Source organism: Salvia hispanica, chromosome 2 (assembly GCF_029641045.1).
Source record: "Salvia hispanica isolate PSC_SH4W2 chromosome 2, Shi_PSC_v1, whole genome shotgun sequence".
In the NCBI taxonomy this organism is placed as follows: domain Eukaryota; kingdom Viridiplantae; phylum Streptophyta; class Magnoliopsida; order Lamiales; family Lamiaceae; genus Salvia; species Salvia hispanica.
Genome location: NC_142693.1, coordinates 54,526,554 through 54,549,511, shown reverse-complemented (window position 1 = coordinate 54,549,511; position 22,958 = coordinate 54,526,554). Strand labels below are relative to the sequence as shown.

Below are 22,958 nucleotides of genomic sequence, written 5' to 3'. Positions count from 1 at the left end.
GTGTATTTGTTGGTATGAAACTCACCCGGGCGGGTGGAGCTTTGCTGCGCGAAGCACTTCCGCGGGTCGCCGGGTTCGTCGGGGCACCCAATCGGCGGAGAGCCGGCTCAGTTTGTGGTTGAGTCGTGAGGTTCGTTTCTGGAGAGGTGACTCAGCAGCTGCTGTTTGTTGTGTTAAAACACAGTGCACACCAATTGTTCGATGAAATGCCTCAACGAAAATTCTTCACTTGTCTTTTGCACAGCACACCAAATGTTCGATGGAATGTTTGAGTGAGCTCTAATAAGCTTTTTACAACCTAAAAATCGATGAAAACAATAATTTGATGAGTCATAATTACATAAAAATGTAAAGCACTAAGGGGAATAATATAGAAAATATGCTTCGCATCGCATGGATTCCAAATCAATGAGTTTATACCCCTTGTAATCAGAAGGATATCCCAGCAAGGCACATTTAATGGCTCTAGGTGAAAATTTATCCCTTCCCCGTTCTAAGGTTGAGGCATAACAGAGGCACCCAATGACTTTTAAATGGGAATAAGATGGTGGTTTTTGGAAGAGAATTTGAAATGGTGTCATATTGTCTGGTAAAACAGAGGAGGGAACTATATTTATTAGATATGAAGCTGTGAGAATGCAATCCCCCCAGAAATGGATAGGAAGGAAAGACTGAAATAGAAGGCTGCGGGCAACATTTAAGAGGAGTTGGTGTTTTCTTTCTACCGGGCATTTTGCTGAGGAGTTTCAACACATGAATGTTGAATAACAGTTCCAAAGGATGAATATAAGGAGGGTATGTTTAGTTCTGGGGAATTATCACAACGAATGGCTTTGATCTTTTTAGAAAACTGAGTAAGGACAGTGTTGAAGAACTGTGGAAGTATGGCTCTAACATCAGATTTGTTATGCATCAAGAAGGTCCAGACAAATCTGGAGCAATCATCTACTATGGTGAGAAAGTATTTGTAACCCTGAGTAGTGGAGGGGTTAAAAGGTCCCCAAACATCACAGTGTATAAGGTCAAAGCAGCTAATGGCATTTGAGTCAGATTTTGAGAAAGGTAGATGTTTTTTGTTTGGCAAGAGGGCAAATATCACATAATGAAGGAGCTTTATTGAGAAAATTAAGAACATCAGACATAGATTTTAGTTTTCCAAAGGACACATGTCCCAACCTTCTATGCCAAACATCTATGCTAGCAACAGAATTGGAATAAGAAACATCAAAACATGAAGTAAAAGATGAAGGAATGACAGAACCTTCAAATTTCTTGGAATTAGAAGAGACATCAAGAGTGTACAAATTTCCCAATCTGCTACCCCTCCCAATCACAATTTCCTGAGAAGCTCCCTGGATTTCAATGGAATCATGAGTAAAGATAACAGTACATGGCAGAGATGAAGTTAGGGAACTCACTGAAATGAGATTGAAGGAAAAAGTAGGCACATATAGGACTGAGTAAAGAGTGATTGAGGGAGTTAGGCGTACAGTTCCAATATGTGTTACAGGAGCTGTAGCACCATTAGGTAAGTTTACAGATGCATTTTGAATTGGTGAAGAGGAATTAAAAATGGACAAGTCACAGCAAACATGATGTGTGGCTCCAGTGTCTAAGAGCCAAGCAGAGTGAGATTTAGAGATGGAATTGATAGAGGATTTGGTGAAAAAAGTATTACCTGTGAAAGGAACATTGTGAGGAGATGAAGGCATATTTGGTGCAGCAGAAGTAGGAGTAGCTGAAGTAGGTGGAACAAAAGTGGCAGCAGCAGCAAGTTGAGACTGAAGCAGATTTATGAGCTGCTGACACTGCTCCTGAGAAGGTATGCTCATTGGTGGAGAGAAAGCAGATTTATCACATGAATCTTCAATGCAATCCTCCACAAAATTAACAGATTTAGTCTCCTTAGCACCAGCACCAAATTTGTTCTTCCCCTTACCATATCCTGGAGGAAAACCATGGAGAGTAAAGCATTTGTCAACCGTGTGATTACTCTTACCACAGTGTGAACAAAGTCTCCCCTTATTGTAAGATTGAGATGTTGCAGCATTAGCTGAATAAGGTTGCTCACTCATAGAGGGAGATATAACTGGAGAATAACCATCAATAGTTCGTTGCCTTTCCTCCTGCAAAACAAGTGAGTAAACTTTTGATAGAGGAGGAAACGGAAGTACGGAACCATAGAGAGAATGTTGGATCGGATCTGAGAGAAAACAGGATTTAGTCCGATCAAAAACTGCATCGTGCACTCTTGCTCTTGATACTCATGCCACTTCGAGGCACTATTGCATCTACAATTCGCACAAATGCACCAAGCAATCGGTTGAGAGTGCTTGAATTCATCCCAAACGATTCGAAGATTTGTGAAGTAGGCATTGACATCGTCATTTCCTTGATTCAGAGACAGATGCATTGCTTCAATTGATAAGCTCGAGCAGAATCGAGCTGAGAGAATCGGATGCGTAAATCCGACCAGATCTCATGAGCATCTTCAAGGTACATTATGCTGGAGCAGATCTGAGGAGATATAGAATTGCGAATCCACGATACAACCATACTGTTGCAGCGCAACCACGCCGGAAATAGCAGATCATCATCGTGTGGCCGATGAAGGACGCCATTGACAAAAGCGATCTTGTTCTTCGCCAAAACTGCAGTGTTGACTGATCTGCTCCAATTAATGTAATTGGAGCCAGTGAGGACATGAGGAACCAGCTGCAAGCTCGGATTGTCGCTAGGATGAAGATAGTATGGACTGGAAGTATCTTCCATCGGAGGAATTTGAACGGCATTTGTATTGCCACCACGCGGCATGACGAAAAGAAGAAGAAAATAACGGAAGTAGAATCAAATCACAACTGATACCATGTAGAAAATATCAAATAGGATTCATATGATCCAAGAAGGAATGAAATCAACTTTCATAGAATGATTCATCAACATACAAAGAAGAGAAGATAGCTAGTTATACAACGAGCTAAGAAGAGAAGGAAAAATATTTCTAACTAACTTTCTAACTAACTCTTCAAAATATCTATGCTGACTAGACGTCTACTCATCAGCTGACTAGATGCTGACGCAGCATACATGAGAAGGAAGGCCATGCTGTTGACATCGATACCTCATCATCTTTCAAATTGTAAAAAAAATTGTTCTCGTAGATTAAAGTGAATAAATTTCGATTCATAAACGCAATAATCTCGTGCTAATTGACTATATGCAATTTTGTTACAACAAAAATTAAAGTATTTTAATGTTGACCACTATCATTATGTTTGTCTATTAATTCAGTGCTTTTATTATTATATAATTTGTATCATAACTTAAAGTTGCAAATTACAATTATTTATAATACGACTGAGACGGTGGCGATTTCTGTAATATAATCGTCAATAAATCGTAGGAGTACATACTCAAAATTAGGAGTGATTAATATGGTAGACTAGCACACGATAATCGTTTCTAAGATATTAATAAAATTGTCAATAAATACTACTACTATATCCTAAATTCCTAAATATTAATAAAATTGCCAATAAACATTAATAGATATATCTGCATATGTTGTTTAAAAAAATCTTAAAATAAAAATTGTAAAGATTTGAAGGGACATATCAAAATAGATAGAAATAGTTGTTATTTTTAAAATTCAAAACGCAATAAAATTTCTACAAAAGAAATTCAACAAAGGTTTTTGGTGTTAAAATTATGATAACCATAATCCCAAATTTGCCCCCATTAATTGCCTACTTATTTACTAGCTAATACCTAAATACTACCTCATTTGTTTCTCCTCCTTCTTCCCCATTTCACTACCGTCGCCGCCATTTTCAGCTCCTCGTTTTGTCACTGGCGCTCTAGCTTCAGCCTTTCTCGATTGATCAGGTGATTCTTTTTGTTTATCATTAGGTATTGAATTGTGCATAGTTTACTTTGTCGTTTATGTGACTGTTTAACTGTTTTGAATTTTTAGAAAGATTTGATGTGTGACTTTAAGGTTGTTTTGGAAATGGATTCAATTGGTTGATAGATCGTCAGGTTTTGGGAACTACATAAGCCTGTGAGTATGTGAGTTGGGTTGCACAGCGGAAACACTAATTTATCAAACAGATCTAACACAGATCCATTTATGTGATTAAGTGATTAATTTTATTTTTGTAATAAAATACATAGATCTATGCAATTCATATAAAATGTGTGTAAATTTAAATGTGATTGAATGAATACTTTTTTATCCTCCAAATGATCAATGTGGCTTGCACCTTCTCCACGAGAAGAACATTGACTCAATCTCAGGCTTCTATCATATTCTCTTAATCTTTTTTAGCCATTTTCATGGGCAAATTTTGATTAATTACAATAGATCTAGATGTGGATGAATACGAAAAGCTCAAAAAATTACGTCTAGATCTGCACAAGGAGAATTAAAAAAAAAAAAAAAATCTTCTCTTCTCATAGTAGTAGGCACATATTTCTGGCTCATGGAGGCTATACCACGATATGTCTGTTTTCTTAGGCATGAAAAACTTTTCGAACTGATACTGGAATCTTTCACTAGCGGTAGTTAAAATCTATCTAGGTCGTGATAATGTTTTTCTTTTGCAAGGGACTGACCAAGTCACTAACTTCTTCCACTAAAATATCATTTAGTCTTACTAGGTTTCAAACTAGATCTAGATATTTCGTATTCATATGTTTGAGTAACTTCATATGACACGCATAAATCGAGAAATGTTTGAGTAACTTCACAAATACATGTATGCTTGTAATAATTTTTAGCATACAAAACACAACATAAGTGTGGGTGAGTGTGAGCTCACGCGCATGTACATATTCACGTGCACTTATCTTTATTAAGTTTGGTTCGCAACTAATCGCGATCTGTCCAAATTTCCCAAATCGTTAGGGCATTGATTGTTGGATTGATAATTCTTTTAAGGTGAATTGACTAACTCATTATGTAAATTAAAAAATATTATTATATTATTTTATTAAGTGATAACAACCATTTCAACTCAATTCGTAAGTGTTTAAATGAGTTGATTTAGGAAATGTAATTATTTGTACTTTGTACTAAATTTTATGTAAATTAAAAAATATTATTAGATTACCCCCTCTGTTCCGCTTTAGAAGTCTCGGTTGATCAATTTCGGGCGTCCCGCTTTAGCAGTCCCGGTTGGGATAAACTGATAAAAAATGCCTATAAAGTAAGTAAAAAAGTGTTAAAAGTGGGTCCCAATATCCACTACAACATTTATTTATTACACACTCAATTAAAAGTGAGTCCCAACATCCGCTACAACATTTATTTATTACACATTCAACACTTTCTTAAAACATGTGCCCGACTCAACTGGGACTCCTAAAGCGGGACGGATGGAATATTTTCTTAAGTCATAACAACCATTTCAACTCAATGTGTAAGTGTTTAAATGAGTTGATGTAGGAAATGTAATTATTTGTACTTTGTAATAAATTTTAGTACTTATTTATTCTACATTCTCTCTCGTTTTTTTCAGGTTGGAATATTTGAAATTGAAGCATTTTGTCCTGCTAAGAGACGTAGGTTAAGTAAACCATCAGTGTAAAAATGGTAGGCCATTTTAATATTCTTAGACTACCTTGTAACCATTTCTTGCGCAAATGTTTCAATTCCATTAATGTTGATGTGTTGAATTGCAAGTCTTCCATCTCACCATATATTTTCTTGTTTATGTTGGTTTAATATGAATAAATTGATTTAATGCACATGCTTATGAATTTGAAGCAATTTTAGGATCATTATGTTAACACCGTAAAATGGGTTAAATATGGAGTAGCAAGACTTAGGTTGATTGCTAGAGCCATGCAATTGTCACTAGTGAAATGTATGGCATTACTTATTTTAAACAACAAATTAAAATATAATTCAGTTGATGCACGATGTAGCACAATGCACAATTGTCACACAATGTAGCACGGTGTTGCACGAGTCTTTAATTGATAGTCATACAATTCGTCACACACTTTTTACATATTTTGATATTTAATTGACACGATCTTTTATAGGTTACTGTCTCGATGTGTGACATGTATACTTATTTTTATAGATATCTTGAATTGCCTTAAGACATATCTTAGAATTTATTGATGTGTTAATAATTAATTAAACGCCATATGAGTTTATCTCACCTATGCTATTATTCAGTTTTCCTTTACAATATTGTTGTGATTTCCAACGCCTCACACGGTTGAAATTCTTATTGCCTTTTGTAGCTTTAAATAATTTTGCCATGGTTCGTTCAAAGATCAAATACGAGTTTATTGTTGATGATCGTACACGCCGCGAGTCATACAAAAAAAGGAAGTCAGGTTTGTTTAAACAACTATACGAATTGAAAACCATGTGCGGCATTGAAGATTGTGGCATAGTCATCAATGAAGATGGGACACAGTCTAAAGTTTGGCCTTCCATGCCTACAACATCCCAAGTTGCACAAAGGTTCTTAAGCTTACCTTCTTCCTCCCAAACAAATAACACGGTAGGCCAGTCTGGTTTTCTTAGGCAAATTTTGTCTAGGATATCCAAGAACTTGGTTAAAGAGCCCAGAAGGTACACTATCTGGAGAATGAACTACTCTTAGCCGAGTGTTTGACCAAGGAACAAGTGAATGTGAGCAATTCTAAGCAATTGCACGAGATACTTCACATATTGGACATGGAGATTGAATTAGTTGATGATAAAATTGCTAATGTTGGCCCTTGAGAACATAAATTTTAAATTCATTCTTATTTGAATCTCTTCTGAAGATGTTACTAGTATTTATCTTGAGAACATAAATTTTAAATTTGTTCTTATTTGAATCTCTTTTAAAGATGTTATTTATCTTGAGGTCGAAGTTGTTAGTTTGTTTGTTGAATTATTTCTATTTTAGTGTCATTTTGTGCGTATCAAGTATGTTTGTTGCATTATCACTATTTATGTGTCATTTTGTGCGTACTAAGGGATTATATTTTAGTGTGCCATTTTGTGCGTACCAAGTATGTTTGTTACATTATTTATATTTTTGTGTCATTTTGTTCATGCCAAGTAGGAAAATTATTATTCACTTATATGAACTAAATCAGTCAATAAATAACAATTTTATTAATTTTTTCTTCTTTGTGGGTACAGGTACGGAAATTGTTATTCATGTTCCACCTTCATGAAATTAAACTATTTTACTTAAAATTGTCCTATAAATAAAATGAATAGTATCAGATACTAAAACAAAATTATCCTGGATACGTAAACCAATAATTTATTAGACCTACCAAATTTAATTTATACAGAAATAAGATGTCAAAATATTTAACTTGGAATTTACAAATGACATACTATTAAATTATAATTAACGTACCAACGGGTTGTAATGCAGTTGACAGTGCGGAGCTGTGGTGACCTTGAGATCACAGGTTCAAACCCCACCACTCGCTGGGAGACTTTCGGCCTTAATCCGCAAGCTCGGTTAAGTAGAATTAATCCGATTCCGCCGAAGACGGTGTTCGGAACACCTATGGTCAAACCCAAAAAAAAAAATTATAATTAATATCTACGTATTCTAATATACATCTACACTACACTTAAGAAAAAAAAACAAAAAATGCGTATTTGGATTTATTTAAAAGGAGCATTAGTTTCATGTACTTGGATTGGAATTTGATCGAAATTGCTTTTTGGGAGAAAATATCACAAAGTCACTAACTTAGCATAATTGGATAAAAAAGTTTATTAGGAGATGAAAACTAGAAAAGCTTAAAGCTACCACCTTAATAAGTAGTAGTAATATGTATTTTTCCAACACAAAATTTGAAAAGAACGTTCAATTAATTAAATAGAGCAAATATAATACCCCTGTCACACAAAAAATTGTCACTCTTTTTGTGGGCACGGATTTTAAAAAATGTAAAGAAAAATTGGTTGGAAAAGTTAGTAGAATGTGTCACCCACTTTTATATATTGATTTTATAATAAAATGTGAGTGAATTGAGTTAGTGGAATATGAGACCTACTTATCATTTATGGTAAAAATGAAGTGTGACAATTATTGTGGGACGGACCGAAATAGAAAAGAATGACAATTATTGTGTGACGGAAGAAGTATAAAAGATGTCATGCTAATCATTGTTGTTACTGTAAGAGGTTTGACAAGAGCTATCGTATCATGTTATTATTGTTAGAGTTTGTATACTAGAAATCACGTTTCGAGTGATTGAATACTGTAAAACTCTTATTTTATTTTCCAATGAATAAAACAAATTATTTTTGTCATAATGTTGTTATGTTTTACATTTAATGGATGTTAATGCATGTTTAAATGTATAAGTTAACTTAACAAAGTCTAAGTCTTTGTTTTAGTAGACCAGTTGTGGGCGGCGTCCACTTTAAGGTAACACGGTCAGTTCTAAACAAAGAAAAAGATAAATTTCACAACCTAGTTGGAATTTGACTATCCATCGAGAAAGGTTGCAATGTCAGTCCGCATATTTCTAAGCCTTACTGAAATAAGATGACATTGGTGTGGTATAGCACTGAACGGATCTAACAGCAAGACTTGCCCTTATGCTATCTACTGAAAGGCGAGGTCTTGATAAATATTTGTTTCTTAATCAATATAGGTTAGCATTGAGCATACGGTATTGATTATGCATTACTTTGACTTATCAAATGGTGCGGGTTTTTCGTAACCCAATTATCCTGATATATTGGGTAGTGGTGATCAATATCTAGCGGTGCTAGGATTGCTATTATATTGAATCGTGCGCGAGCTGAGTCTCGTTTGATAATGTCCTCAAGAGGAGCGCGAAACAAGGTTTTATTATTCGGAACCTAGCTAGTTGGAGTTTGATTACTCTATGAATAATAAATGAGCGTTTCATGCTAAGTCCACTCTTGGAGTTAATAAGAAGTTAATTAATTAAGTCCATAGCAGATATTAATTAATTAATCGACATTTTTATCTTAAGCGCGGGAAATGAAAGTTAATCGGAAACCCGGATTACTTGTAATTTCGGATTTGGATGGGGAGAGTTCAATATTACTTCTGTAGTGGCTGCTCGTAATATTCCAATTATAACTTATATTAAATTTTGGGTTCAATTTAATTAGTAAAAAGTAAATTGGATGAGTTCATATCCAAAACCTTCCATAGATCCCTGTCTGGGCCCAAAAGGAACTTAATATAAATAAGAGAATAAAGGAGACAGAAATAATCACAATTTTATTCTTGCAATTTTCGAAAATTTCAAAAATCTCTAGCTGTAGAGAATTTCGAATTCTTCACCTATTCCCAAAAGGATTTCTTCTGTCTTCTTTATTTAAGTCCTAGTATTCTGGTGAGATCAGCCCACACTGATATCGGAGTACAGTAGGGAACCAGAGAGAAGATTTGTGGTCTAGTGTTCAAAGCGTCACATGGAGAAGCAGCTAGCCATCTTCAATTCTTTGGAGAATTAATTAGGTAATTTTCTGCTCCGTAGAAAAGCATGTTTTAGGTTTCAATATTCTTAAAGCATGATCGATTCAAGTTATGAGCATGATACATGTAAGAATTACGCGAATAGATTTTGTCTAAATAATCTACTAAATAAATTTGATTATTATGTGATTTAGATTTATTGGTGTGATTAATAATTGTTAAATTATGTTAATCAATGCAACACCGCTTCCGCTGCCAGTTCCATCAATTATATATTGATGATATGTTCAAAATGTAATTATTTTAATGATTCTGGATGAAAAATCTTAGAGTGACAATTAGATTTTGGGCATGTGAATTAAGTCTGACAAGGTTGTAGATAAATTGTATATTTTGCAAGTTGCTTACATTGGACGAAGACAAGATTTCTATATAAGTGAGGTAAAAATATACTCACTCCGTCCCTTAAAAATAAAAACATTTAAAATGACATGAGTTATAATTGGAAAAAGTAAGAGAGAGATAAAAAGAGTCAGAACGTTGGCATGTTGCTTACATTGCAGGTTTGAACTGGGACTGCCGCGCTCGAACAGGCCCAGCGGCCGCTGGCATGGCCCCAGCGGGCCGCTGGAGAGAGTCAGAACGCTCTGGACTGGTTTTCAGTGACCGCTAGTGTGCGCCAGCGGCCCGCTGGGTTGCCTTCTTCTCCAGCTTCCGAATTTTGACTTTTTTATGCCTTTTTAAGCTCCATTTTGTATATTTATCATAAAACACGTCAAAATACCAAAATTGATAAAATATGCAAATAATGGACATGTAATGCAACTTTGACATTCAAAACGGACCAAATAATGGCTTTAAAACAATGCAAAATCCGAGCGTATCAGTTAGTCAAAATAGGTTCAACCTCATTAGAGAGAAAGAAATTTCCTATAAGGAAAGTTTCTACTTTTACGAATGAAGTATATAAAAGCATTTTATGAATTTGAGAAGGAGCATATACAAGGGTATTTCAAAAAATATATTAAAATATGATCAAAATAACATTTGAATTTTTTTTTAGATGAGACGTTTTATTAAAATAAACTCCTATATAAATGAGGAAATTATAAATGATGTCAAGAAGTCTCAAACTCGGCACCTCATACAAATGAGTTGAGATGTTTGTCCCTTGTGGAGCTCATGTAGTTCGTCCATGTCTGCAACATAACCCGAAGAGTTTATAGAACTTCCACAAATATATAATAAATACACCCTCGTTCTCTAATAGACATCCTACTCTGATTTAAAACGATTTTTAAAAAATATAAAAAAAAATGAATTGAAAATTAGTAAATGGAATTATGTGGCTACTATAAAAAATAATAAAATAAAATGAGATAATTAATAAAACACGAACTAAAAAGAAAAACCGTGACACATAATATTGAGGGATCGAGGGACTAATTAAAAGTTTATAAAAAGTGAAACAAAGGATATTGACGGGCGTTTTTGTTTTATGGCAAATACTCCCTCCATCCCACTTTAGCAGTCCTGATTTTCTATTTTAGTTCTTCCTATATTAGGAGTCCAATTAGAATCTTTTATAAATAATAATAGGTCCTACATTCTACTATTTCTTATCCCACTCATATTTTATAAAATTAAAATATAAAAATGATACTCACGTTTCAATATTCTTTTACATTTATTAATTTAGGGTAGTGATAAAATGCAAACCTAAACCTTAAACTCATATATGGTACTAATTCCAAACTTTTCAACACAGTATTAATATAACGTCAACACAATGTAAAAATTTCAAGATTTTGATGTCAACATAATTTCAACACAACATCAACCATTGACATTGTGTTGATAATTTTTTATTATTATTATTTTATTATCTATCATACCATAATTTAAAGTTTCTATAATATTTAAAGTTTACATTTGATTATATTTTTATTAATATATTAATACTTGTGCACAAATTATTTGATACTGCTAAAGAAACAGATATAATAATAATAATAATAATAATAACAATAATAATAACAATAATAATAATAATAATAATAATAATAATAATTCAAACACGTGCTCCTACGTCTAGGTTAGTCTGGCATGGGCATCTAATCATTGTTGGGCATCTAATCATTGTTAGATAATCATTCATCAATTATATGTCAAAACTTATTTTTAGTGTAGACATTTCTCTAATTATAACTTATTTTTAGTAGACAATTTTTCCAATTATACACTAAATTTAAATTTATTTTGAAATTTTTAATAAAATAACACCAAATATGGTATTACTCTAAAATTTTTATGATATAAATACTAAAAAAATGATAATATTTAAATATATAATGTAACTAATTGTAATAAAACTATTTTTGGTATGATCTATACTCAAAAGTAAATTAGAGTTTAACGTATATAGTCGTGGAGGACCTTATATAATTGGAATACACCAATATATGGGAAGAAAATTAAATTTCCTCACCACATTTTATTCCACATCTCACAATAATAAATAATTGCTATACTTTTATGACTTGTGGTATTTAATTATTTCAACATTTCAAATTGCGTGATAATTTCCTTATCTTGTTATTAGAGTGAATATTTTCAAAGAGCTGTTTTGATGTTTATTTAATGGTATAAGATTTATTCATCATCCAAATTTTTTGTTTTAGACATTCAAACATTATATGCGACTAAATTATAATGACATACTCCCTTCATTCCATTAAATATAAAATATCTACACGAGATTTCATGTAGTGTTGTTTTATGAGTCAATAAAGACAAAGTAAGTAAGATTGAGGAAAAAATAGGAAGTTTTTATTTTGAATGGAAAAGAGGGAATACTTATATAATGTGAGTAATATTTATTAAGAAATTCGAAAATCAGTTGGTTATAAGTGATAACGGTCAATAGAATTTGGAGGAGGGCTCCTTCGTAATTTTCAACCATAATGATGATGATCTCACAATTTCATTTTCATGGCTGGTGAAATGGCGATCATCATTAACCTCCTTTCTACTGCTTTTCTCTCTGCCTCCCATCCGGTAACTTTCTTCCTTCTCCGTATATCATGTCCCCTTTTTCTCTTCTAATTTGATATTTACATGAATGTTTTTAAGATTGTTCTGATTAACTATTGGTTTATTTATTTATTGGAGATTTATACATTGCTAATTGATCTAGGGTTTTTTTTTATTTGGCCTATGTTTTGTTCGGTTGAGATTGTTGTTTGATTTGTGAATTAGGATGCGAATGAGCCTCGTGGTGGTGAATTTGGAAATGTTCTACATTTTTATATTTTGTTTCTCATGCATTTTGAGATTCTACAATTGTGTGACTGTAAATAGATGATTTCATGAATTGGCATTTGTTCAGAATTAATGCCAGTCTGCTTTTTTTGTTTCCATTTATATTGACTGTGTTCATTGAATAGATGGATTACAGGTAATGGTAGGGAGAAGAGCGTTCGTCGTGGGATTTGGTTAGCTACGAAACGAATTCTTGGTGATCCTGTAGGTCATATTGTTGCCATGGCTGCTGGAATTTCTTCTCCAAGGAAGATAAAGATCAACGGATTTATGAATGTGTTGTCATCCGCTTCATGTGAATGGTTCTTGATGTTCTTGCTGTATGTCGATGCAGCACTTTGGTATCTGCTCCTAAAATTCGCGCGCTATTGTGAACTGGAAACACCTTGTCTGTTGTGCTCGAGGCTTGATCATGGTTTGGAAAAAAAGAAACACGCATTGTGTTGGAGCTTATTGTGCAGTGAGCACAGAGAAGAAATATCTTCACTGGTGTCTTGTTCTGTCCATTCTAGATTTGCTACTGTTCATAGCATGTGTGAAGAGTGTCTCACATCGATTGCTATGCAGAAAAAATCGAGTTCCCCTGAGAACATGACCTGTTCCTGCTGCAGCATCATGGTGAAGTCTAAATCTAACACTGGAAGATTGCTACAACTTGACCCCCTTGGTTTTGGGGCTTCTAGGGAAAACATTAGGCTGCCTCATCCTCTTACACCAAGTTCGAGTAATTTCAGTCACAGTGATAGCCTAAAGAGGATTAGAGAAAAGTACGCAGGCACGGTGGTGACAGATCAACCAGCTCAGAGAAATAGTGTTGATGCTGACACAAGGCCTACTACTGTAGCGTATACGGAGCTAAAATTGTCCTCTGATTCCGAGTCTGAATTTGCACATTCAGAAGATGATGATGATGATGTTAACACTGATAATGAAAAAAGCTTGCACGAACCACCATCTGATAGCGATGCTCTAAAGAGCCAGACGGGTCAAGGTTTTGATGTGAAATATATAGCTCTTGATCCACCTAGTATGATTAAAACAAGCGAGCACAAGAATGAGGACACTTTGTCATCTAATGCCAATACAAAGCATTTTGCAGATCTTGATAAGGAAGAAGTGGCTTATTATAAACGCAGTTCATCTTTGACGCGGAAGCAATTTTCTTTAGGTGACAGTTTCTCACCACGCGATGGTGGTGTTGGTCATTTTACAGAGACATCTGAATCCAGCGTTTCTCTCCCTCACATGCCATCCATCTCTGTACCGTCTGAGGTTATTTCTGTATGCAGTGTTTCTCCATTGTCCAATGACACAACACCAGAAAAAGGTTAGCTCTTCTTTTCCTCCAATAGGTTTATACAATCCTTTAAACTTGTCTGCATAAAACATGACTTTCTTTGACAAAGTTCAATAATTTGGTTATCATATGCTGACTTGTTTGATGACTTTGCAGCAGAAGACACTGGGGAAAGCAGCGAGAATGGAGAACTATCTGAGGCGAGTCACACAGAAGCTACTGCAAGGACTAATTCAGATGATACACGTCATATTGATGCTTCAATTCGTGATGATGAAACTCCACAACTATTATCCAGGAGTGCTTTTGAACCCACTGATACCTGTGATTATGCTAAAATTGAAGATGCGGCTGCAGTATCCACTTCTGATGTGGGCTTATTGCAAGAAGAACCCAGTCATAGAGTTCATCATAAACGTGATGAATTTAAAATAACAGAAGATCCTTATTCTAAGGAAGTTCCATTTCCAGCTTCATCAGAAATTGAGGACTCCTCATATATATCTGTGGATGAAATCACTGTGAACGACATTGAAGGTGAAAGTGTTGTGAATCAACTACAACGACAGATTGAGCATGATCACAACTGCCTGAATTCTTTGTATAAGGAATTGGACGAAGAAAGAAATGCTGCTGCTATTGCAGCAGAAGAAGCAATGGCCATGATTACAAGATTACAGGAGGAGAAGGCATCATTACGCATGGAGGCACTAAATTACCTAAGGATGATGGAGGAGCAAGCAACATATGATGCGCAGGCATTGGAAAATGCTAATGATCTTCTTGCTCAAAGGGAGAAGGAATTGCAGGACTTGGAATATGAGTTAGAATCTTACAGAAATAATTTCCTTGATGACCCAGATGAAGCTGATATAGAAGAGACCTCAGATCTGGATACTCAAACTGCAGCTAATACAGAAACAAGTCTTGGGGCTTCTAGTAATTCCTAATCTGACAAAAACTTGAGAGCCTGCGGCAACTGCAAACCTAGGAGTGACTCAGTATCAAGCTTTGAGGATGATATATATGTATACTCTGGCAATGTTTGAAGGAAGTTGGAGGAGCTCCATCAAGCTCATTTTAGTTTGAAACTTAAATGAAATGCCTCGTGGCCCAAGTTCTAGATCTATTAAGTAGAGGCTGCCAATCTCAAATTTTACTCAACCAACAAGAACAATTTCTCTCATGAGAATGAACAGAATACCTCTGTTGTGCAAAAAGTTATTCTGTATCTTCTACTAAAAAATTGCACAGAAAACTCACATCGATGGTGATGACCAACCAGCCAGATCTTCATCTGTCGATAACAATGTAAGTATTACCTTTCGATACACTAATTGCTAAATTTATGTACATCCCCACTCTAATATGTATTACTACAAAAAATTGGGCCTGGCTCGAAGGTTTAATTCATTTCTCTAAAACATATATTATCATTTTGATTATGTTTTCTGATTCTGATTAATAAAAATGTGTAGGTCATAGAGTACACACAAAGTTCCTTATAGGCTATAAGTTCTACGATTAAACTGGTAGTGCCATGTTTGTTCTTTGTTATCCATTTTGAGAACACTGATTGAACTTAAGATTGCAAAGAATGATCACTTATTAAGATAAATTTGTAGTGTCATTCCCAGAGTATGATATTGAATGGATATTATAACAATCATCACATGACTGAAATTTGGCTTCAAGACGCTGTTAGAGAATAGAAGCGATGAGAAGGATCAAAGAGTGAAAGTTGGCACTTGCACTTACAATTTTCAACGATGGTGTCCCTTGATCTGCAAGGACTCTATTTGTAAATGAAAGAAGTAAATAAATTACATTAAATAAAGGATAATAAGCTATAACTGGCTGCCAGCCCTCTCAGAACCTCCTCTCCGTCACTAGTAACTGATGGAACTCCCATATAACCATTGCACCCCTTCTTCCGCAAGCTTGCATGATGTGTCTCATATGCTAAAGAAATGCCATTCTCTATTTAAATTGGTGTTGGTGTTTGCGGATGAAACATACAATTGGTGTAAATAGAGAACTGAGCGTTGGAACTCCATGGACTACATCAGATCAATAATTATGTACATGCTTTAATGCTGTTTTGGAGTTATGCCAAAAAATGACTGGAAGGGATCTGCTTTGGCACACAGAGAGCTTCACAACATCTGTAATAATCAATCAGAGGGGCCAAAATGGAGATGATCAAGATGTTCTGATCGGTAAATGTCATCCTAACGATGGATGTAGTCACAAGAAGCTTCAAAGGGATCTACTTGAACCTCCACTTAATCTTCCCCAGAAGATTGAATCACGCTTCAGGGGTGGAACATGTATAGTCAATGTAATCTTTGTTTTTTTCTTTTAGTTGGAGATTCGACTGCAGAGGTATTCGTTCTCCTTATAATTTTTTACAGTTTCAGGTTGAATCTATGCTTTTGACAAACTTGTAGCGCGTAGCTGATCATGTAAACTGTGGATACGAGCTTGCAAGTCCGTTTACCTTAGTGCAGAATGTAGATTGCTTACCTTAAGTAATATCATCGCATCTTTCTTATGTTTATGCAATGAAAACTTGCTTGTATCAAGTTCAACACTGTATCTATAAAACACTACTGCATTTCTTTGCATTAACTTAGCTTTTCAAAATAGCACTTCCCTCAGCCGTAAGTTTGCATTTGCATTAAGCAGTGTGTTTGAGAAATTGATTTAAGGTCCGTTTTTTCACACGAAATTCGAATCGAATTGGAATTGGAAATCTATGAATTTGAATCGGAAGGAATCAAAACTTAAAATCCATTGGTTGTAATATGAAGTGGATTTATATGGAATTGAATTTGAAAAATTGTGCCATACAATACAAACTGCAAACACTGCTGCACGCACAACACAGACACTACACACATTGCGCACGCAAACTTCCTGTTCTGTAGGAAAGCAAACTGGCTTTTCTTGATTAATTGAAAAAGGGAATCTGAGGGCTCTTTTCCTTTCTTGTTTTTCGCATCCAATGCATGAGAATGAGATAATTTAGATGTTATATCAAGCATTAATATAACAAAAATAGCTAGCATTGATTTATTTTAACTTTTAAAGGAAGTCCCAACTCTATCTTGCTGCAGTGCAAATAATCAGCTTATGCACAAAACTATTCAAAAATAATTAACTATGTGTACCTCATTGGGTATTGTGTGGGTAGGGTTAGGGCTCCCAAGTCCCAACTTAGCGGAAAAATGACCCTTATGGTATTGGTTCATTTATGTACTTTAATAGGTTAAATGAGAACTTATAAATACATACCATGAGTGTAGGAGCTCTCCATATTGAAAGGAGAGAGAAAAATGTGTAGAAGGAAGGAAAAGAGAAAAGAGTGTGTTCTCCAAGTTTTTGCACCGTGCAGTCTCGGTTTTTGTCACAGTCGGAGGTTTAAACTTTGTCCGATCAACTTGAAATTTTAACTAGAGGTAGAGGGTCTTGGAGCTTCATTTTGACCTAAGGAAATTGAAATTGAATTTGAACAGTTAGATTTTCAGTTATAAATTTTTGAACATACTTGTAGTTTCTTGAGATATTTATTTCATCTGTTATGAAGTTGTGTTGATTATCTATTGCCTGTCATTGTGTTGTTAAGGATTAGGTATCATTTTAAACTTCTTCGTTGTATTCTCCCTTTGGTGATAGTGGATTTTGTAGATCGATGGGTCTCGTGGTTTTTATCTCCTCACAATAAAGAGTGTTTTCAACGTAAAATCTTGGTGTTGATATTTTCTATTATTGTTTCTCATTATCATATTATTGATTCGTCCACATTAGGTGCAATTATATTGTTCTTCTTAGGCTTGAAAATTTAATCCGCGGGTTTCAGATATTCCCGACGCAGTCCCAATACCCGACGGGTTTTGGGTACCCGAAACCTGAAATTATGGGTTCGGGTACGGGTTTGTGTAGTTAAATGTTAGGATTTTTCGGATTTAGGGTACCCGAAACCCGTATTAGGGTACCCAAATAATACCCGATTAAACCCGATTAATTATGCATTTGTGATAAATATTTTTATTTAGTATAGGGCCTATGGCCCATAGGGTAAATCTAGGGCAACTTATTTAATCACATGTAGATTTATAAATTTTTCGTGTGCCTCACTTTTTCAAGTTTCCTTCACGCCATTGATGCTGCTCTCTTTTGGCCGTTTGCTCTCTTCTTTACATTCGTGTACGGTCCATGTTGCATTATCTATGTTCTTACTTGTTATCTTTTGAAAATATATAATTAATTAGTTATGCTTTCTCCATTTTATTTACATGTTCATTTAATGTCTTAAAAAATTATTTTAATCTCTTTTATGTTTCAATTTATATAAAAAAAAAAATTAATTTTAAAATTAAGTAGTGTCTATTTGTCTAATGTCCATTTATATAATATAGAATTATAGTCAATAAATAGTATAAATATTGTGTGATTTTAATAATTTATATTCTCATCACAATTTAATTTATTATAAAAGAATAAATTTTAAATATAATAATTTCGGGTTTATGGGTATCCGAATAGTTGCGTTCAGGTACCCGCATCGAGTATTAGAGTACCCGAATTCACATACGGGTCGGATATTGGGTATGATATTTTTGAGATTTCGGGTTCGGGTACCCGAATTTTCGGGATTGGGTACCCGCGGGTACCCGAATTTACACCCCTAGAATTTACACCCCTAGTTCTCCTATCATATTCTTGCAATTGGGGGAGATTTGTTTATCTGATGCGCCTTAGAATTAGGCCAATCCTCCCAACTTTGTGTGTGTCAGAGAAGTGTGTGTATGTCGTGTGTATTGTGTGTTTGTGCATGTGTGTATATACTGTGTGTTAGTGCATGTGCATTGTGCATTGCGTGTGTGCACTATGTGCAGGGACGGAGGGCTTGGCCGGAACCGGACCCATACCCCCGCCTATGCAGCCGCGCCCCGCCGGATTTCCGCCCCGGCTTCGGATGGCCTGAATTCTGCGAGTCTGCGACGCAGCGACGGCAAAACTGGAATAGAGCAGATCCCCAATTTGGAGAAGACGACATTGATGAAATTGGGCTTCTAAGTGGGTCATTAATTATATTGTATTGGACTATAATAAAACTTGGGCCTTTAATATATGATAATAATTGAAAAATTAAAATTGCTTTACTTGAACATTGAAGCCCAAATTTATAATACAATAAATTTTCTTCTCCTACAAACTCATATCAGAGGCGGTGTGTAAATTACAGCAGGTCAGCAGCCGCAAAATCATATCAAGAGTTCTCCTACTAAAATCTATGCATAATACACTGTTCAGCTTGTACTTGCAGAAAAAATTAAAGATTTGATTCTTTGTTTGTGATTTAATTTTTTATTTTGAAATAATGACATGGAATTTGAAATTATTTGTTTATGATTTTAACTGTGTTGCTTGAATGGGAAAAAACCTAATTAGCTTTTAAGAATTGAGATAATATAAGTTTTTGAATTAAGTTATGAGATTCAATCTCATGAACCAAATATACTAGTATAAATTTAATGAATCAAACATACTATAAATTTAATAATGAGATATATATAATTTTGCCAACGGAACACTCCTAACTGAATGCCATATATAAGTCCCATATATTATGAGAATGGAAGTTGTTGATCGCTCTTTTGTTTTGGGTCAGGAGAGAGTAAAAAAGTTGGCTAGGGGATTTAAATAGAATGTGGAGGAAATGATATTTTGGGCCTAGTGAATTTATTTGGAGTACATAAAAGTTGGCCTACGTCTTTATCTTGTGCATTCCTTTCATTTCTATGGACTTCCATTTTTTTCGTTTTCGTCTACGCACTTTGCATTTAGGCACAACTACTCTTATTTTTCTCATTTTCCCCTTCTCCTTAATTATCTCCAACTCTAGAAACATGTAGTAGTATATAATTGCTGATACATCACACCACAAAATGAAATTCAAGCTTAAATCTTACAAAATTCAAGACAACAAATAAGCAATTCATTATTTATGCATATATAAACTTTTCATATCATTAAGTCAACTCAACTCAAATATATATATGAAAAAACTTATCATCATCGACAATTCAGTCCCTAAACATGTGAAATCTCTAAGTTTTCTAAGTTAAACTCTATCAAAATTCTGCCTCAAATTTATTGAAGTAAAAATAAAAATAACAATAACATGACCTTAATATTATGAAAAGAGTTTGCTACCAACTTATTAAAAGACACATAAAATTGTTCACTAAAATGCAAACAAAAATAACTTCTACTAACAATGCTATTATACTTAGAGCATCTCCAAGGGAAAAGATAAATGAAGAGGTAAACGCATATAACTACCATATTTACCTTTTTTCATGAAAAATCATTCTCAAAGGGGAGAGGTATATGAGAAGATATTATACCTTTTTCTATTTTAAAGAGATATTTTTATCTCTCTATTGATGAAGAGGTAAAATCTTATAACTATCATATTTGCCTTCTTTACATGAAAAAATATTCTCCAAGAAGGTATTTGAGAAGGCAATTAATGCATTTTGTATTTTGGAAGTGTTTTCAATGTATTTTAATTTAATGCACTTTATAGTTTTTAATGCATTTTGTACTATTATTTTATTTAAAAAAATGATTTATCTTTTTATATACCTTTATCCTTTGTTATTTTTTAAAAAGATATACTCTATATTTCACTTTATAAGAAGACAAATAGATAATATACCTCTTTCATTTATCCATTCTCGTTGGTGATAGCTCTTAGTTAGCTAAGTCATCCACGACCACGACCCAGTCTCAAATTTTCAGTCATAACTCAGAAGTCTATTATTCCCTTTTTAAGTTGTTGATTTGCAGTTATTAGCACATTAATTAGTCACATCAATATTCATCTGATTATCAGGTGACACTGTCATTAATTGTCACCCATAAGTTAAATTAAATTAAAACATTCAAATATCTAATGCTGAAATGTCACCCAATAAAGAGTTTGATCGCTACTTATAATAAAATAGTACTATTATACATCTTCTGTATTTTAATTTCATTCCTTGGTTTACAATTCTGACTTCCAATATTACCTCTCTCCTGTGATATCGATATTTATTAAAATCACATACAGTAGTACATTTAAAAAAAAAGAAAGAATGAAAATAAGTTACATCTTAGTTGATTCTTGAGCCAAACTAAAAAAAAATTAAAAAAAATCAGTTATACTTTGTCTGATAACGTGGTTAAATATTCGATTTATTTAGCGACCCCAAAGTGAGGCATTTGCTTAGGGTAGGCGTCCGCGGGATGAGATTGGCCTGCGAAGTTCCGGTTGCTGATGGAGGCCGTGCATGGCTTTCCTCCGCTGCCACGGACCCATGTGCATCCGCTAGGCGCAGGAGGCCCGGTGGGGCGGCCCCGTTGGAAGGAAGGCAGAAGGAGGCTTTGGCCACTCTTCATGATCCATTGCTCTTCCTCTTCATCAAGAATTCGAGTTGCTTGATTGTGGTTGTACCATGAGCAGAAAAACTAGTACCGTGATGGCTAAGAATGTGAGAAATCTTGTACACCTCATCTTGATATTGGATGTGTAAATTATAGGAGAAAATAGAAATTGTGGGTTTTGGAGATAGGTTGATGTGTGTGTGGTGTTTGTATTTATAGTGCATATCAATTGAAAATTTCCATGCACATAAGTTTGACCGTTGACCCTATGTATTTTCAGTTTTCACAAGGAATAAGGACTTGAATTGGTCGTTAGAGGAAAAGAAACGGCTTCTTTTATATTTCATTGGATTAATATAGTACTATAATGTATATTTATGCCTTTTTACATTGCTAAGTTAAAAGTGATAACAAGTCAAACAAATAATATCATTGACAAAAATTAACATCGCTAGCGTGTTCCGTTTATAAACAATAACGAGATATCATGTGAATTCAACTGAATTTGGGAAAACTTAATTTCTACAACATCTTAATAACAGATTAGGAATACATCACAAAATAATTAAAGAAGTTAGAAAAAGTTTGTATTTTGAATACTAAATTTGTTATTATGTATATATATATATATAGGATCATGATCAATTGAGATTATTTAGGCTAATTGAGAAATGAGATGCAATATCAGCCATTCATTTTTATTAAATGAGTGGTCCAGATTTTGCCACACAAAAAATATTTTTAGATAAATAATTATGAAAGGTTAGAATGGTAATTTTATATTTTAAATTGATCACTTCTGCAGTCCTTCCGAATCTCCCCTGACCACTTCTCCACACTTTCCTCTTCTCTATAGCCTTCGCCGCGAACATCCCTTCCTCTCCGACCAGCTCCCGCCGCCCGATACTCGGCAGCGCGAAGGACAGGCAGTTCAACCCCTCCTCTCCGGCCAGCTTCCAGCGCCTTCAGCACGCTCCCGATCTCCGCAAAGAGCTCCGGCCGATCGTCGCAGCAGATCGACGCCTGATCTGTTCCGATCCGTCTTCAATCTGATCGACGATCACCTCGTTGATCTCGCTCGGCACGCCGCTGCTATTTTGCTCGCCTCCTTCGCCCTCTGTCGCTGCTCCTTCACGACTATCCACCGCGTGCCCCAATAGCGCTGCCTTGTCCATCTACATTGATCGGAATCGATCAATTCAGTGAGAATTTGATTCGATTTTGATTTGATTTTGATTTCTGATTTCTGATTTAGTTGTTAATCGTGGCTGCTTGTAATTGGAATTTCGATTTCGATTTTTGACTTCCGATTTTGCCCGTTTTCAATCGATGCGGATTGCGAGTTATTGATCTGTGTATTTAGATGCGTTTCTGGTTTTACGCGCTTGTGTTTGTGGGAATTTGTCTTTTGTATAATCAATCTGTTGTGATATATAACATGTCAGTGCTGCTAAATTGAATTG

The 22,958-nt window shown here is 34.7% G+C and overlaps 1 protein-coding gene and 2 pseudogenes across 3 annotated transcripts; 2 read left to right on the top strand and 1 right to left on the bottom strand.

Annotated features, from left to right (window-relative positions):
- Positions 1 to 325: 325 nt before the first annotated feature.
- Positions 326 to 2,918, bottom strand: LOC125202045 (uncharacterized; annotated as a pseudogene). Its single transcript, XR_016135245.1, has 2 exons — positions 1,679 to 2,918; positions 326 to 1,352 (listed from the first exon to the last, which is right to left on the bottom strand). The product of XR_016135245.1 is annotated as an uncharacterized LOC125202045 (transcript).
- Positions 2,919 to 6,173: 3,255 nt separating this feature from the next.
- On the top strand, positions 6,174 to 6,784 carry LOC148932659 (agamous-like MADS-box protein AGL80; annotated as a pseudogene).
- A 5,617-nt stretch (positions 6,785 to 12,401) lies between these two features.
- Positions 12,402 to 16,590, top strand: LOC125216099 (putative myosin-binding protein 4). Of its 2 annotated transcripts, none has more exons than XM_048117736.2 (3): positions 12,402 to 12,494; positions 12,884 to 14,085; positions 14,215 to 16,590. In XM_048117736.2, the coding sequence occupies exons 2-3, from the start codon at positions 12,981 to 12,983 to the stop codon at positions 15,003 to 15,005; spliced, it is 1,896 nt and encodes a 631-aa protein (XP_047973693.1). In that variant the 5' UTR covers positions 12,402 to 12,494; positions 12,884 to 12,980; the 3' UTR covers positions 15,006 to 16,590. The 2 variants fall into 2 exon arrangements, with proteins under 2 accessions (XP_047973693.1, XP_088920079.1); XM_089063953.1 differs by having other exon boundaries at positions 14,212 to 16,590.
- The last annotated feature ends 6,368 nt before the right edge of the window (positions 16,591 to 22,958 follow it).

What these genes read in the sequence shown, in the direction of transcription:
- LOC125216099 (XM_089063953.1), top strand. Translation starts at nt 12,981, where the DNA reads ATGGCTGCTGGAATTTCTTCTCCAAGGAAGATAAAGATCAACGGATTT. An exon ending in TGACACAACACCAGAAAAAG is followed by an intron (nt 14,086 to 14,211) that starts GTTAGCTCTTCT and finishes ATGACTTTGCAG; the next exon opens with CAGAAGACACTGGGGAAAGC.